This window comes from Falco peregrinus, chromosome 3 (genome assembly GCF_023634155.1).
Source record: "Falco peregrinus isolate bFalPer1 chromosome 3, bFalPer1.pri, whole genome shotgun sequence".
Lineage (NCBI taxonomy): Eukaryota > Metazoa > Chordata > Aves > Falconiformes > Falconidae > Falco > Falco peregrinus.
The window spans coordinates 32,212,629-32,231,199 of record NC_073723.1 but is presented as its reverse complement, the minus strand read 5'-3'; the positions used below and the strand labels follow the sequence as shown (position 1 = coordinate 32,231,199).

At 35.7% G+C, this 18,571-nt stretch overlaps 1 protein-coding gene across 2 annotated transcripts in view; it reads left to right on the top strand.

Moving 5' to 3' along the window:
- Positions 1–18,571, top strand: part of TMEM67 (transmembrane protein 67) — a 35,049-nt gene that overhangs the window by 607 nt on the left and 15,871 nt on the right. For both annotated transcript variants that reach the window (XM_055800256.1, XM_055800257.1), the window contains exons 2-14: positions 1,729–1,817; positions 3,262–3,355; positions 4,845–4,944; positions 5,400–5,469; positions 5,560–5,634; positions 6,865–6,927; positions 9,346–9,500; positions 9,621–9,729; positions 11,331–11,417; positions 13,398–13,463; positions 15,426–15,582; positions 15,971–16,094; positions 17,239–17,344. In XM_055800256.1, coding sequence (XP_055656231.1) covers positions 1,729–1,817; positions 3,262–3,355; positions 4,845–4,944; positions 5,400–5,469; positions 5,560–5,634; positions 6,865–6,927; positions 9,346–9,500; positions 9,621–9,729; positions 11,331–11,417; positions 13,398–13,463; positions 15,426–15,582; positions 15,971–16,094; positions 17,239–17,344 — 1,295 coding nt within the window. The remainder of the gene's footprint in view (positions 1–1,728; positions 1,818–3,261; positions 3,356–4,844; positions 4,945–5,399; positions 5,470–5,559; positions 5,635–6,864; positions 6,928–9,345; positions 9,501–9,620; positions 9,730–11,330; positions 11,418–13,397; positions 13,464–15,425; positions 15,583–15,970; positions 16,095–17,238; positions 17,345–18,571) is intronic.

Below are 18,571 nucleotides of genomic sequence, written 5' to 3'. Positions count from 1 at the left end.
TAGCTATAAGTACTCACGTTTTCACCAGCAGAATTCTATAGGGCCCCGAATTTATGTTATCGAACACTGCAATAACTTGAAACTCCTTGTCAACGCATGGATGTCTGAGATGTCTAGTGCCCGAGCCCCTCGGCAGTGCCCGGACTCATCCAAGGCCCACGTGGGAGCTCCAAGCATATGCTACGCACTTCGACTGCACTAAATGAAAAATACAGATGGTTGTTTGCTTTCTTTGGGAGATACGGTGGTATGGTAGTGTCCATCTTTTATAAATACGCAGTCCACGAGAAGTGGGAGTCAAGTGCTGTCTTTACAGAAACAAATAGAAGACTAAGCCCCAACAGCACTGTCTCCAGAACCGGTCAGATGCAGTGATCCGGATGGCTGCGTTAACAGCTGCTGCGTAAAAGCTTGTCGCCTCTTCCACCACCATCGTGTTATCTTAAAAACAGCAACTCCATAGTTTACTTGCAGAAAAAATGCACTGTAGTAGTTTTCAGACTCCCTGATAATGTGGGTATCTAGATCCGTATCACCTTTTTAGGCTTGAATCCTCCTTTCTGTAACTCAAGGGCATCAAGGAGAGAGAAATTCCAGGGAGAGATTAAGGATTTTTTTTTTTTTCCACAGCATATGACTGGAGTAGCATAGGTAGCTGCCACTCAGTCTGCTGTTTGCATCCTGTCCAAATTTCATTGCACAAGTCTGCCCATGCACTCCATGGCTAGGCTCATCACTATGGATTCTGCTTTCAAGTAACATGCCTAAAAATTTAGGTATCACCAGTGAATGTCACAACTCAAGTCTCTTCATTGATCTAATCCTATTGGGCTTTTTTTTCTATATAGATAAGTATGAATGGTTGATCATTTTGACAAATGTTATTTCTGTAAAACTGGTTTCATGAGGATATACTCTAAGGTTATAAAACTTTCCAAATAATTTTACATTATTTTTACATGCACAGTTCAATAAGCTTAAATAATAATAAATACGATTTATTAGTGCATAGAATAAATTTTGGATTGTAGTATGTGTCTAAAAGTATGGAGAGAGGTCCATGACAGTGAGACTGGAAACATTTCTGAAAAAGAAGTTGTTGAGCACTAGCAGATGTGTGCAGTGATGTGCCATGAAAGTAGTGTGTATTTTAATTTCATCCTAAATGTTAACTATCTTCTGTTACTCACTGAAAACCATTCAGTATAACACTTGATCCTCATCCGCAATTTTAAAAGCTTTGAGTTTAAAATAGCTTTACAAACAACAGTTATATTTTGAAAAACTTTTGCGTATAAACTTGTTTTATTTGTAGGGCTGACTTCATATTCATAAAAACTGTACTCAAACATAATGCTGGTGTTGTAGAGAGGATGGGCTAAGAATGGCACTGTGGGAAGATTTAGAGGGAGAGATTATTTCTGTTATTAGACCAACTGAGTCAGTTTAAAAAAAACCCAGAAAACCGCAAGCTCTGGATTCCTGTTCTGCCCCGGTGTATCAGTCAGCCTAGTAACATTTTCCTAAAACATTTTTGTACAAACTGTAACGTGAACATTTTTAAAAAAGCAAGGTGATTCTCATACACATCTCAGGTACTTTATTTGTCTGTCTAATAATCTATATTGATCTCTCGGGAACAATAGCAGTTGTTCTTGGTATTCTCTGAGGGGGAAAAAAAAGGTCAGTTTTATATAGATTGAAAGTGCATTTGTGTTTTTTCTTCAGGTACTTCATGTGTATGTCAGCCAGGATACAGGATGGTTTCTAGTAATGGAGGGTCCTCCCTTGTTTGTGAAAAATGCCCAGAAAGTATGGTAAGTATTGAAGTTTTCATACTTTGCCATAATAATAATGCTTTTTTAATTTTAAATTTCCACCTGAAGTTATTTTTCATTAATTTAGAATTATTTTACATAATAGTCTTTGCTTGAGAATTCTTAAAACCATGCTTATAGGTAGCAATTTTTATCTTTTTAGCAATGTTTATTACTCCTATTTTGCAGGCATTTTTTCATTACAAATTTGACCCCACAGACAAAATAAGAGTATTTAAAATGTTTAATTTCCTTCCACTGCTTTTCTTTTCTGCTTCATGTTATGTTATCCTTGCCAGGAGATCACTGTTTTATAGAATGCCAAAGATGCTTTTCAGCTCATAAGTATCTTATTTATTTATATAAATTCTATTATTGTAATATTTAGGCTATATCTTCATAGGCCCTGATAGTTTATCTTTTTACTTCAAAGTGAGCTGTTGCTATTGTATTAATTTAATTATATATATATTTGTAGTTTGGTCAGTTCTTTCTACCTTTCTTGACAAATAAAGCCATAATTTTGGGTCATATTCACAGCATTGAGTCAGAGGCACCAGGCTTACACAGCTTTTTCCCACTGTAGTAAATAGAGAAATAATTGTTCTCCAGCAAAAACTTTTCAGGGTAAAAACCTTCCTGAATACTTCTTTCTCTCCAGTAACTGTAGAAGACCTCTCAAGAGACCAGCTTAGTTGTGTAAAGTGTTCAATGGGTAATGGGTAATTAGGTGATTTCCCTCTTCTTTCCATCTTCTTGCTAGTTAGACAAAGACATTGACAAATATCCACTGCTGTTTTGGTCATTCTGCTATTTCTTTGTCTTTCCTGTAATGGTGGCATTTGCCTTTGATCCTATGGCAAGGCTTATGCAATATAAAGTTATGATAGCGGAGAAGGGAATAACACCAGTATCACCTGAGGATGAGCAGTTATCTTTGTTTTCCTCATTGGTTTTGATCTGTAGTGCAGCGATTTCATAGTATAAAATAAGTGTGGATGTGAACTCTTTGGGTATGTGCAAAATTCCATGCAGTTACATAAGCTGCTTCACTTAAAACTCCCTCATTTCCTTTACTTCTGTATATTTATATGCAAATGTCTATTTATGTATTGTTACATTTGTTGATATTTTTTTTCCAGTGTAGAACCTCTATATCTTTTTTTAAACCTTCCACTTTTAATCAACTCTAACCTTCACTAAAGGATGTTAGCTAATGGGTTCAGAAAAACTTAACACTCTTTTTTAGTTTATGTCTGCACAGGAGTTACTTTTGCCAGGTTGTTCAGCTCTTTTTCTTTTTCCTTTAAAAGTTTTATTAATGTTATCAGTGTTGTATCTGCACACATTTTCTTGTAAATAATATCTGGATCGGGCATTCTTCACAGATATTGGATGATGTCTATATTTTTGATAATTGTAATAGTTTTGCATTTTATTTTAGAGTGGAGTTACTCAAGATGGGTGGAATTGTATTATTTGCCCTAAAGGCCTAACTCCAGAAGGAAAGTGTAAATGCCTCAATAATGAAATATTAGGTAAGAAATACATGCAAGTTACAAAGTATTAGTGCTTGTTTTAGATATTTGAGTTTATTAAGACATGATTTCCTCTTAAATAAGAAAGGAAATTTATGGTATGTTTACATACATAATGTAAAATTTCAACATGCCTCTTGATCTTAAACCTCATTCCTGAAAGTCAATAGGGAAATATGTACCATTGTTCATTGCAATAAAAACTATTATGCAAACATTCAAAAGATCAGTACTGGTGTATCACTTCCTTTAAGCTCATTGGCCTGGGTGGAGGCATTAAAATTGGAATAAAACCAATGCCAGTAGCAACTAAGAAAAAACATTAAAATGTTTTGAAGTATATAGTATGTAATGTATTTCACAGTACAGGAATTACACATATATGAGTAGATGGAACAGAACAGCCTGAGCAAGCCAAGCCAACTAGTGTGGATTAGTACCAGTGGATTTCATGCTTCCCTGAGACACTTGTCTGTATCTGTGATTGCCTGTGACATGCTTCCCTGTATCTGTGCCTCTTACTTCATGCTCTCTAATAGTTGCAGGTGAATTTCAGTAGATACAGGAACTTAATTTTAATGTTAATTTTAGTGCCTGTTTTAACTATATTTTTGCTTAGCTTGCATAGTAAAAAACTAAGAGCAAAGTATAATTTTCATCAAGGGCATAGAACAAAAAAGCTTTTGGGAGTCTGAGTTTTCATTATTTTCAAAGACACAGGATGGGAAACACTTCCCATGTGCCTGCTATTCTTTGAATAAGTATTAATAACATCCACTTGGTTACATTTCTGCCAGAGGATACTGCAGAATCACTGTTTTCCAGATAATAAATTTTAAAATTTCCTAGGAATCTGTAGAAGATTGAATACCAATCATCTCCCTTAAATGTTATGGGAGTTAAAAAGTACATTCCGATCCATTATGCTAAAATATTGAGAGCAAAGCTGATTCTGTAATTATACAAGAAGACAGAACACTGTAATTCTTTTGATTCTCTTTGTATCCTTTTTTTCATAAGGATATATAATTAGACTTGAAATCACTTGCCCAATAATTTAATTGCTGGAAGATGCAGTTTTGAAACTCTGAATTTGTGTCATTTGCATTAATCATTTCAGAGGAAAATGAAACTACTTTTTCCATTGATTTGTAAACTTGATGTTTTCAGTTTTAGCTTTACAGTGAAGCTGCGGTTTGAAATTTTGTTTAGAACAGATAACAAAGGAATAGCAAAACTGGACATGAATTAATGCAGTCCCATTAAAAATAAACTGCATTTGCATAGCTATAAACAATGCACGTATTCATATATGAATGTCCATTTATAGTGGATGTTATTTGCAATTTGTGCTCTTGATTTTCTTTAAAATAAAATATTTGCATTATTTTAGATCTGCAGAGACTTTATTTTTTCAGGCTTTTGTTAACCTGTGTGACATACTGTGAATCATGCAATTTTATCACAGCTGCTTTTCTCTTCCACTTAGTGGAAAGAAGTATCGATGGCATTTTGCTTAATGAAGCATTATGCGTACATTGTAATGGAAGTGAGCAATCATTCTCTGCTTCAGATGGGTCAGGAAATAGGTGAGTATTCTTTGCCTTTGAGATGATAAATTTCAACCTGTCATGTTCTGTTTAAATGGAATATTCTTGAGGAACACTCTGTATCTTTGGGATGACAGTTTTAAAAGCAGTGAATTGGAAATCCTTAACCCCATACCAAACTGTGTTTTGTGTTCACTGAAGCCCTTCTATGATCAGCAGCTTGGTTTGGTTGGTTGGTTGGTTTGCTTTGGTTTGCTTTAGTGTGACTAAAAAGCAGGCTTTGGATTGGAAACAGAAACAGAATTCTTGTTTTGATAATTATTTCTTTTCTTCTTCACTGACAGTAAATAAAAATCAGTAATGTCTTTCGGATTTCAGTTTGGACTAGTGAGGATGCTAACTGTGTTATCAGGCATACTGTGTAATCAGTTTTCACTAAGTACTAAATCTCATACTTAACTACATTTTAAGTTCATCATGTTTGTGATCCATAGGTGTGTAAGATGTGAACAAACATTCATCAATGTAAGCAAGTATTGTGAGTGCAGCAGTCCAAACATTTTAGTAAGTATAATAATGCTTATTGTGTTGAAGCTCAGAAAAAGATGTTGACAAGTGTATAAATTTCCATTTTTAAATTTTTTTCTTTTTCAGACTGGGGGATTGTGTTTCAGTGCTACTGAAAGTTTACCCCCAAAGGGAGTTGCAACTGTTCGTTTTGCACAGCTAGTAAGTGTGTTCATTCTAAAACATTTTTAAGCAATCTCATTATTTACTTTCAGGAAGTCTTTTAAATTCCATTCCTGAAAAACAAAGGTGGTGGTTTGTCATCTGATCACAGTGATTGCAAGGTAATTTGCATCAAGATAGAGTGTAAACAGGTAGACCGGGCAAGCATTGTGCTAATGGGATATGTTTAAGAAAGTTCATGCCCTCTTGGGAACTGAAAAACAGTTGAAACATTAACTTAGTATCAAAACAAGTAACTTGTGGTCTATTGTATTAATTGTATGTATTCAAAACCACACTCTTGTATCACAAAAACATGCTGAAGAATTCATGCGGGCCTCTGGGCTCTTTTTTTCTTTTTTTTTAATATGTAAACTTGTTCATATAAAATATTTGAAAGAAGGTAGGAGGATTGAAAGGACTTTTTTGGTTGTCAGACAGTTACAGCTGATAGAAGAAAATGGACATCTATAAAATTTGAGGTTGTGTATGAAATTGCTGAACTCTTTGAATTGGTTAATTAATTAAAATATGTTCTATTTAGAAGAATGAAGGTGTTTTCATTGTTTTATCAATTGAACTTTTATTAGTTCTGAAATCTGTTGTAAGTTAGGACCGTTTTCCAAGTAGTTCCAAGTTCAGGAAATGCTATGTGGCTAATAAACGTAGTTTGTTTTTAAATGAATTAATGTTGAAGGCTACTGCTTGAAAGAAAGTCTTCACTTTTCCTGATAGCATATATTGGTCTTGCTTTCTGAAAATGCCATCTTCTAAATAACATTTTATTGAAAACATGTCTTTTCAGTTGCTTACAGTATGTACGCAAGCTATGTTTAGTTCAAATACAGGTAGTTATAAAAAGCAGGTTGTGAAATAATTCATTTGGCAAATTTGGTCCTGAGTTAAATTTACCACCAAGTAAACACCTTACCCTTGAAATCACTAGTATTTCAGTTCTGCAGTAAAGAAAACTCCTTTGTTACAGAATCCATATTCAAAACTTAAGTACTTCTGCTCTTGTTCTATGTATTTTTTCTGACCTGTTGAAGTGAAAGAAATAACTGCATTGTGGTTGTGCTTCGAACTGAGCTGGTTTGATTGAGACATTTACAAAGGATAGAAAGCTCTTAGAATAACTAAGTAGCATCTTTTAGCTTTCATAGTTTTCCAGACTGTTATGTTATGGACAAATTGTTCTGAACAGACAGTGAAGCAGTTCCTTATTTACAGGGTATAACACTGACATCAGCGTGGTTCCTGAAAAACTTGCAGTCCTCAGCCTCTGCCTGTTGGGTGAGTTTCATTAATGTTTGCAGTTTGCTTTTTAATACAGAAGTGAAACGCTGTATAAAAGCATGGCACTTTAATTTTTGGAAGTTAGCTTGCTTATTTTTAAAGAATCTTATTTTGAGATGACAGTAGATAAGAAAGAAATGCATATACAGAATGTTTAGAAAGAGTGTTAAGCACTAGTTAATGTTAATGCAAGCCTCCAGGGTTGGAATCTTCACAAGGTGAATGGTGTTAAGGAAAAAATCCTGCAAGTCAGTACATATGTGAACTGTTATTATGTATATCCAGTAAGGAATCACTCAGAAATTTAACTTCTTACATATTCAGTATTGATTGGCAACTGATATTTAGCTCTTACTTGGCTTTCAGTAACTCATTTTGTTTTGTGATGAAGAAGGAAAACCATAGAGCCATCCTCTTTAGCTTTCCTTTACTTTATGTATGCAAAAACTATTTACCATTATGTTGCTCTGAGTGGCAGTAACCATGGGCGGAAGAGTGGTTGCAGCAACAGAATCATGCACACTTCTGAAGAGGATATGCCTCTGCTGCCTCCTTACCAACTCTGTTATCCCACATCCTCGTTTCTCTTCCATATTCCTCTCCTCAAAATCAGTTTTTAGATTCTCAGGCCCTAATTTTTATCCCAGTCTGTCATGACCCAAAGGGTTACCTGGCCTGCAGATGTATGAAGACCACAACAGTGGATTTGCTGAATTCCATAATACACAAGCACACAGTGTCTTTATTTCCTATCTTTTGTTATTACAGATTAGTACAAATTACTCCGAGTAAAATGAGTCTACGTACAGTTAATAAAGCACATATATATGTATTCCAATGGTAGCAGCAATCAATAGTAGCAGCAAGCATATATTTAAATATTACAAGTTACTACAGGATTATCACTAGTAAAGCAGTGAATATACTTATGATCAGTTACCTGTATGCATGCCTATGTGTATATATTATTCAAAATAGTACCAGTACAGTACTCACCAAACTGCTCCCAGGAGTGGGGCCTCAAAACTGATGACAGATGAAGTCTCGCTTCAAAGATGATCAATGTCACAGAGTCTGGAGTCAGCAAGGCATCCCCAGGGACAGTCTGGTAACCTGCCTAGGAGAGCTCATAGAAAAGTTTGTGCAGGGGTTTATTTCTGTGTGTGTGTGTGTTGGGGGGGTGGGGGGGCAGGGAGGGACAGGACACAGACTCACTCTCCGTTTGGGGTAAAAAGTAAATCATTTTTATGTCACAGAGACATAAGGCAGTGTAGGAAAGCACCACCTGGAGCAGCCAATAGATGATATTTTATATTCTTTCAGAACAGTTTTTATTTTTCCAGACTGTTTTTCTGCTCTTTCAGCTGGAACAGCCAATAGCAGCTGCCAATTCCTACTTTCTGAGAATGTTTTCCTTCTTTTCCAGACTATTTTTCACCTTTCCAGATGATAAGTTGCTGTTATAGTTCCTTGGTTTTGTGCTTATTGATGGTATCTCAGGCTGTCCCTGGTCTTTAGGCACCCAGCTGCACTTCTCAGGGATGTTTCTGACTCCCAGCCCTGGTTCCCACACTGGCAGTTCCCAGGCTGTCAGGCATTCTTTCTATCAGTATTTCAGCAGACTTCTGTTCCGTGTTTTCACAGATCACCTTTGTGGCTGCTCCCATCACCATCTCATAAAATACAGCCCTGAGATGTATTCTTCTACTTATCCCATTCTTTTTTACAAACTGAGACTCTCCTCATCACTTATATCAGTTTATCCCGTTTGTCTGCCTCAGCATGCTCAGCTCTTCAGAGGTGCTGCCTGAATGCAATGTGCGACACCAGTCTGACTCACACAAAGGCAATACGTTGTGGCAGTTAATGCTGGTACAGTGATCGCCGCACACAGATGCCAGGCATCATTTCTGCCTATCACATGGAAGTGATTTCTTTGCCAAAATTGAGCAGTGGTATAAATACAACATAGTTTAGGAACAGCAGAATAGAAAAAAAGTACTAAAACTGAAAAGAAGATATTTACGATACAGGCAACTACAGTTGTCGGTCTTGGGTCTTTGGTGGAGTCATCTTTGTCATAAGGCCTGAATGGTGTTAAACATTTTGATTCTTACTTAGTTTTCTAAATGCAGATTTTGACATTTCTGTCACGTCATACCATCTAGCTGATGCAACTAAAATAGATTGAAAAAGTGAGCACGTTGATTTCATGCTGCCATCTGCAGACCTATAAAAACATGGAACCTGAATAGCTGGAAGAAAATATTAGAAGTTGACAATGCAAAATTACTTTCAAGTAAAAATGAGGGTTTAGGAGTGGCTTATTAAAAGATGACATTAATTTTATGACTGCCTCACCAAAAGGAGGGGTAAATAAATCCTTCTCTGTGTTCTTGTATTTCTCCACTGCAGTTGTACTCTAATCTAACAGCGTGCCAAGCTCTTGGAAATATGTGTGTGATGAATATGAATTCATTGAGTTCTTCAATTACTGATGCCTGTGGTTTATTTCAATATATTTATGTCAATACAGCAAGGCTAGGCACTGCTCATTCAATAGCCTTCTGGTAAGTTGCCTTTTCCATAAGTTCCAATCTTTAATAGTGTTGTATGGAAATTATTATTCTAAATGTTCTTTGATGAAAAACATTATGTTTCTTTAGAGAAAACATTGTAATTCTTTTCAGGAGGCATAATCTTCCATGGCTATATTATGGTGATCAACCAGGATTAGCATCCCAAGTGCTTGAGACAAATAATTTCCCTACAATCTTCAGTTTTAAAGGAACAGATAAGGTAGGTGTTGGGTAGTAGGCGTGGGGAAGCAGACATTAGAAAGAGGTAAAAATCACATAAAGAGGTTTAGATTTATTACAGGTGTGGCTCTACTAAAGATAATTTTTAGGCAGTTAGCGTAACAAAATTCAGTGTGAGATCTTACGGAAGAGGAAGGAAATATTTATATAAAATATCTCTAGGTAAGATGATTTTACTGACTTAAACTCACTCACATATTTGCTTTGCTCATGCTGTCATACCCATGTTCTCATAAGGCCAAGATGTGCTTGCTTGAGTGGCCTGACCAGGATCTATTGTGTGTGACACAAGGAACAAGGGATGCCAACTACTGAGTCCTCATTGTGTCCCCAGAGGTTCTTCTGGGCTGGCAGTGATGAACTAGGAATTAGACAAATCTTTTATACCCCTTAGGAGTTAATAGTTGTTTTGGCATTGTCCTTTGCTTCAGAGTCTTGTTTACTTCAGTCTCCATAAATCTGAGGCTAAAGTTGGTCTTTTTCCCTTATTTTAAATACATACATGCTTTTGTCAGTTTTCCTGGTGAGCTAATTGGAAAAACAGGGGTATATGTGACATGCTGTAATTTTGCTGCCATTCTCCTGGTGCCAAAGTGGAGGGTCTTTTGCTGACAAGTTGTCTGTTCTGTGGTTTTATCACAACCCATTTCTCACCTTTATTGCTGGGAACAGTGTTCTTCATTACTGCTATGTGGTGTTTAACCCTTAACCCTTTCTTTGTGTTGCTTCTGATGCTTACTTTTGGTCCCTACTTCATTTATACCACCCATAATAATTCTGTTACAAATCTCTACAAGCTGAGTTGTATCAGAGATGGATTCAGTCTGTTGCTCCAGCCTTTTCCTACAGTGAAGGGGGCGGGGGGGGGAAGAGGTGAGGAAAACCAGTGATTTTTAATGTTAACAAAGCCAGATACTCGTCTCTGGGAGGCATGGACTACTTCAGTAGCTTGTTAACTGGTGGAATCAAACAGTAAAGTGTTTTCTTTTGCAGATTCATTGTAAAATTAGAATAACTGAAATAGTTAATTCAAGTTCAGCTGATCACAGAAAGTTAAGCAGTGGTAGTGATAACCTGTTTGTCAGTTACACTGCCAAATTTGTCTTAAGATTTCTTATTGACTGAAAATAAAATAATAGGTTTTATCAACTGTATTCTGAAAGCTTGTGTTTAAAATTAAACAATGTTGCAATGAAGCAGTTGTTTCAACAACTGAAATACCCATTAGTCTTCCTAACACTGAAGGTCCTGGAAGCCCTCAAGATCCCAACCTTGTATACATTAGAAATCTGCATAGGTTTCTGATTAGTTTAGGGCATGTCTACCTGTGTAGAAGTTCCTTTGGAACTTTTTTCCACATAACCAGTGAAGCTGTAGAAGAATGGTGAAGTATGTTTGTGTTGCTTTTTTTAAAAAAAGTAGACTACCAAAACCAAGATGAAAAACGTAAAGTCAGAGGGGGGAAAAATGAAGCATTATGCTGAAAGTTTTAGGGAAGCATCAAAAGAAGAGACAGCAGTCCCTAACGTGTATGTCTACTTTATGGCAGTTCATTGTTTCTTTACCTTTTTTCATCATCAGGATGTAAAGCTGCAATTTATTGCGGCCTCATTTGATGCAGCAGGAAACTTTCTTAAATGGCAAAGTTTGGAAGGAGGCATCTTACAGGTATGGTTGATTTTAATTATCTTTTGTTGATACCATAATGTTCTGATTGCCTTTAGCCAAATTAAGACCAAAGCCAAGAGTTTGGTTACTATATTAGTGACAGTTCATAACTAACAAGCTAGATTAAGGAAAATAGTCCTTGATTCTTGCTCATGATGATGTCTACAAAATCAGGAGTATAAATTCAGCGATATTGCCTTCATCCATTGGACCAATATAAAATTGGAATATTGGAAAACTCTGAAAAACAGCACTAGTCATTTAGAACCAACCGTCTCTTTCTTCCATTTGCCATGCAGTTACCCATGTACATAATTCATTATTAGCCCTGTTGTTGAGCAAAGTGTGTTCTTTAGCTCTCAGTACACATATGTTTATAGATACTCTATGAGTATGTCCCTATTAGATGCTGTCACTTGTTTTCACACATTGTGGGGATGCCAAGCAAATCAGTGGTTATTTCACTGTCAAGAAAAGTAGGAAAACTGATCTACCACCCCATTTTCTTTCAGTTCTCTTGGGATTTTTTGTTTGCGTATTTCTTTTGGGTTTAAATATAAAATGTACAGTTTGGCCAGCACCTATCTTTCATAACGGAAAGTTATAAAACTTGCTGGGAGACTTTACATAGAGATAGGGAACACTGGCTATAAGATTGACAGTACCCTTGGACACTCCACCCTCAGATTTCAGTGGCACACATACGTTGTACTTTAGCAGTATCATGCTGTATAGATAGGGTGTGGAAAACTCAAGTAAGCAGCAAGTAGAAAGTGCAGTAGTCATTAGCTTAACAGCAGAAATTGGCAGCTATGAAACATGTTACAGAATAGAATTTGTTTAGCAGTCCAGTGGTGATCTAGGCAGTCTCAGTAATGCCTTCAGCAGGCAACAATAGGAACATTAGCAAGAACAATTGGGAATTGTCTGTCCCCTTTTCTAGGCTCTTCATGTCACTTCAAATGCTCCAGTATCTACAGAAGATGAGCCAACATTCAGGATTTAGAGAATGACTGCTTCTTCTTTTTTTTTTTTTTTTTTTGGTCTCAGAATGAAATGTCTGTCACCTGCCCCTCAAATTTTAAGGAAAACTAGTGTCTCAGAAAACAGGTTACTAAGCCAATTACTGTGCATAGAAAATTATATATTCTGAGACAGATTTTAAAGTTTATTGGGACACTTTAATTTCCTAAATGCAGAGCTTTTAGTAGCTATAAAAATCAATGGGAAATGAATAGCTTTTCCATTGAAAGCCTCTCTTAATGTAATAGGTTGTGCATGATGATGAGACATCATGGTGCTAAAGCAATCTCAGTGCATAATTGTAGTAATTTCAGTTGCACACTAATAGAATTGTGTTTCATGTAAATTTAGACTTGATTTTAATTTTGGGAAAATCGCAATGCCCTCCACTAATTACCATGCTCATTTAGTTAGAATTCGACAAATTTTTCTGGGTTTTGCTTAGAATAACTTGTTCTTTGCAGAAAATATAAAAGTTACATTGAAAAAGGAAAAAAATATCTGTTACTTGTCATGATAACTTTGATTCTCTGAGAATGCTAGCTTAAGAGAAAGGGAGCAATATAAATGTGGAGTTCTTTCCTCATGGGATTCTTTGATTTAGCAGAACCCACTAATAAAGCTTGAAGCAGCACAGTGCGTTGAACATTCAGTCCCCCAAAAGATCATTCTTGCCTGGTTGGATGGTGCTGTCCATGAATTTCAACACCAGTGATGGAACTGAAAAATACTATGCAAATATGAATAAGCTAAACCAGTTTTTTAAGAACACTGATACTAGTACAATAAATAAGCAAATTTAGTCTTCAAGATCAGTCCCACTTTTCTTAAAAAATAGAAGAAAATATCTTTAGTGAGAACTGTGAATACATAAACTGCTTTGCGTACCTGTAAATATCTTTCATGTGAGAAAATGATACCTTTGAATTAACCTGATTATAATTATGTTTTGTTCAGCTTTGTCCTGATACCCAAACTAAGTTGAATGCAGCTTACACATTTGGAACAACTTACCAACAAAGTGTAAGTAAGAGATAAAATGCTATTCTGAATTTTGAATTAAGTTGCTTTATACATCATCAGCAATTCAGTGCATATTGAAGGACCTCTGGAGTTCAGCTATTAGCTGCAACATGGACTTCTTTATTGTGAAATTGTTGCTTATTTTAATTTTTTTATTATTTAGTGAAATAAAAATTGGAGTTTTTAGAATAATTTAACTGTTCAGCACAAAACTTGTTTACTACATAGGATTAACAAAATAAATTTAACTGGCAATTGTATTAGTGAGGTTGCTGCCTTATCAGTGGACAAACACAATGCCTGAATTCTGACAGTCACGTGCTTTGCATCGTAACTTCTAGTTTTCCTGCCTTCATCTTTGGCCAGGTTTCATATGGAAAGAAGGCATACGCAATAATGCCATGCCGGTATGTTCTCCCCCTTACTTCTTTAATATATGCCCTGATTTCAGTGAATTCAATAAAGAAATTGAAGGCAAGTTTTAACCAAGCAGATGACTCATCAGAGAAAAGCTTCTTTAGCTGTCTTAACTACAGAAAAAAATATTGGAGTTTTCACACTTTACTAAGTGCCAGGAAAGGGAGAGGAGTAGAGCACGTGCACTTGTGTATACTTAGATGGTTCTGCCAGTATGGTCACTTATGTGTTAAATGGGAAGGTGGTGGTCTTTGGCAGAGGGGTAGAGAAATAACGTGTTTATTTTTATAAAGCTCCATATGTGTGTGCAGCATCTACTACCTATATATCTATAATTATTATTTATTAACTTATTTACATGCAAAATCACTTCCTACATTATGTGTTGCAGAGTAAAAATATATAGGCTGGTTGCTATTTGGGTGGTGTAAAGTTTGTTGTTTAATATTGTTTAATCCATATTTCAGTATTTCAGACAGAATGGAAACTTATTTTCTATTTAGGATCATTGAACTAGTGAAGTATGGTTAGTCTTTTTTGTGCTTTTTAAAATCTTATGTATTTGATATATTGAGTCTGTAGAGCCTGTATTAACAGCTGTTAATATGACTGGGTTTAAATACAAATACTAAGAAATATTGACTTACTGAGTGTTTTTTAATGTAATTATTTTCATTGATTGTATGAATCACTTTTATTTTCCTATAGCTTTGGATAAAACACAGTTGATGTGTTATACGAGTATGTAGAGGCTGCATGGTTGTTCACATACGCATGTGGAACTACCTACTTACACATATGATTTCTTCACGCAATCTCAAAATGGTTGAGGTTGGCAGGGATGTCTGCAGGTCATCTTGTCCAACACCCTGCTCAGGCAGGGCCACCTAAAGCATGTTGCCCAGGCTTTTGAATATCTCCAAGGAGCAAGACTCCACAACATCTCTGGGCAGCCTGTGCCTGTGCTTGGTCACCCTCAGAGTAACAGTGTTTCCTGATGTTCAGAGGGCACCTCCCATATTTCAGTTTGTGCCCATTACCCTGGTCCTGTCAGCGGGTACCACTGGAAAAAGCCTGGCTCTGTCTTGTACATCCTCCCTTCAGGTACTTGTACACATTGATAAGATCCCTGCCCCAAGCCTTCTCACCTCCAGGCAAAACAGTCCTAACTCTCTCAGCCTTTTCTCAAAAGAGAGATGCTTCAGTCCCTTCATCACCTCAGTGGCCTGCGCTGGACTATAGAAAGTAACTGTTTCTGTCTTGTACTGGTGAGCCCAGAATCAAACACAGCACTCCGTAGATCTATTGAAAACTGTTAGCAGAGCTTCATTCTCCACATTAGTCATTCTTGTCAATTGCAGTTTCTAAGAGGTTTGTATAAAATCATTAGTACTTTGTAATTGCTTGCAAATTGCTGGAATGCCATGTCTTTTGTGAAAAAGTGGGACAGATTTCACAATAATTTTGAAGGGGAAGGATCCAGAGCTTGATAAAATCATTACATGGCTAAAGTGATCTTTGTATTTTAACATTTTTTTCTTGTAGTGCAAAATTTCGGTTTCCAAGATTTTATTGGATTTTGCTAATCCAATATTTTATGACTTATTCCTTGAATATAATGATGACAATGGACAACAATATCTTTGGGCCGTGCCAGTTTTAAATTTGAATCTCCAATACAGTGAAATGTTTGTTAATCAAGGTAAGACTGTCATAGCAACATTTCTGTGAATTTAAATAATGTGAATAACTTCAAATAGAAAGAATTTGTGTTAATTACTGAGTTGTTTTTAAAGATGCCACAACACATTATAACTTCTTGCTATTTTAAGAATTTAGTATGTTGTGGGCAAATTCTAATAGTGCTAAGTGCAAGCTTTGGTTGCATATACCGGCCCAATCAATAATATGCACAAATAAAGTAATCTAATTTCATTATGTATTTGTTTAAGTTGAAAATAAATACTTTTACATCCTAAATACAGTTACATGTATTATGCAATTATATATGTAATTTCTAGTAGATTTCATTCTTTTTGTGTGTTGAATTAGTTTTTTGATTATTATGTGACTGTCATGTTTTTTCAAAGGCAGTAATATGAACAACTGGCTTTTGACTCGTCGATTTTTTTTGGTGGATGCACTAAGCGGAAAAGAAAATGACTTGGGAAAACTACCCAGAGTAATTCGGATTGCTAGCAAAATAACAATCAGGTGATTAATTGCATTTAATATATAGTACATGGAAAATAAAGCCAGTTTTGTGCAGTCTGCATTTTATTGTTTTTAAATAAAGTTGGTTTATTATGTTGTTTCTAACATACCCTGTGCTGCTTTTTCCATTGCATACTTGGAAAAAGCAAGAGTTTCCATAGGTCGTTCTGATGAGTGAGTGAGAAAACATGACATTGGCTTGTGGGAGTTAAAATTACTGTTACTTTCAAGGTACAATGAATATGCATACTATGTATGCATAATGCAACTTAGCAGGCATTCAGCCATCTCTTAGAAGCAGGTGTCATCTAGAAAGACCTAAAAACTCCCCTGTTAATTCTTTTTTGATGTGCATGTTGCTGACTCTACAAGGATGCTATTTCATACTCCATATTATTTTTTGCAGTATTTTTACAACCTGTTGCCTATTGTGTTACACAATCCAGAGTAGGCTTGTAGTCATTTAACTGAAATTGTGCGACTGCCTGTTTAGGGTCATTACTGGTGGTTAATCTCAGCTGAAATATGTTTTGGAAGAACATTTTTTTCTTCTTTATGGAACGTCTTCGTCTGAGATGATTGTCTAAAAATTGAGCTCTCCCTTTTCCTTTAGCTATTCTTCAGAACTTATTAGTTAAAAAGATTGCTGAGTAGTACTGAGTACTGATCCATACAAGTAATCAAACTGAAGTTTAATGTAATGTACTAACTCCGTTACAAGAAATACAAATTAGCTTATGTGTCTTAGGAGGACACCCTCCCACCCCCCCTTCAAAAAAGGGATAATGTCAGAAATTCAAAATACACATAGAAAACGTTATTCATTCTGTAATGTTTTGAGAAAGTTACCTTTTGGAATTGATTTAAATGTTTTTCACATGTGAGCAGTACGTAAAGATTGATTTAGGTATTTTCTTACAAATAAACAATCCATCCCAGCTTTTTCTTTTTATATATTTGTGTACATGCCTTTGTAAACTCCAGTTGCTTTTAAAATGTGAATTGCCATGTCATTGGGTTTGAAACTCATATTTTACTGATCAGGTTGTTCCATTGATTTAGTATTTTCTTAAAGTTTCAATGGATACTTTCCAAGCAATTAATCAATTTTTTTTCTATTAAAAATACTACTCTATTTCTGCAGTATTCGTCTGGTATCCCATACTCAGAGAGGAACTATCTACCCTCCTCTAATTACTATTGCTTACACAGATGTGCTTATCCAGAACCCTGAAACCCAGAGTGTGATGGTGAGATCTTGGTGCTATCGTATTTGATCTGCTTTGTTAATCATACTTTTAGTTCCGTTGGAATTCCAGTTGAGTGAACATTTGAGGACGTAGGAACGTGTGGCAGGGTGGAGTATAAAAATCAATAAGCAGTTTCCAGTTCTGTTCAGTTATGAAGTTGCAAGTTTTCACTAAAATTTAAAGCTTTTAAAACAAAGCAGTTAAAGGTATTTAGTTTGTATCTTGAGTCTTTAAAATTAAAGTACTTAGAATTTTACAGTTGGTTGTATAATACTGAATTAGGCTGTAGTTCAAATGAAATACGCACAAAAATAACAGGAAAAGTACTCTGTGTAATGCACTGAAAGCAGCGATTTATGTAAGAAATTGAATGTTTTTATTTAAAACAATGCATTAAGAGAAGGTTGCTATGACACAGGCATCTCAGGTCACCTGTGGTTTAAGTTAAAATATTGGTAATATTTCTAAAACATCCTTTAGTGTTTTGTCTGCTGTGTATTATTTTACAGCACATCTCTACGAATTAAAGTAAAATAATCCAAAAATCTGTAGCCAGAGGGGTTGGAGATCAGTTTGGAGGATCTTTCTCTACTGAAAGCCACTGAATTCTGCCGTAGCAGATACAAAAGGGGCATTTCCTACTTGCCCTTTTCCCTGCCATGACAGGCAGCAGCTCAGATGTCCCATTCCTGTGCCTTGTTTGCTTGTTAGATCACACTGCCTTAAAAAGTGAAAATTGGAGTTTAATGTAGTAAAATAATCATCTGCTATTAAAAAAAATTATAATATTAACGTTTTCTGCTTATCAACCTTCAACAGTTCAGGCTTCCAGTACAGATAGGTATCTAGCTAGAAATTTCTGGTGGTGGAACCATTCCTTGCATTCCATATTAGCTGCATGAAAAGAAGGAAGAGACAAGGAATTAGAAAGATAGAAAAATTAGTCAGACACTTCTTCCCCATCTAAATGATGTCTTTATTTAACCACAGAACAGCACTGCTTTTAGAAAATAATTCATTCCAGTTGTGATGGCAGGAACAATTGCTTTCAGTTTCTCTATTTTCTGTTCTACTGTTTCTTAATCTGCATCTGATGGACTTAGGTGCTGTCAGTTTTGGGTGGTTTTGTTTGTTGTCTTTAACAAATGTTATGCAAGTAAAAAGAAACATTGAATTTCATTCCAAGTGTTGTAAACACTGAGCTTCTAGTGACTAAGCGTATTTCAG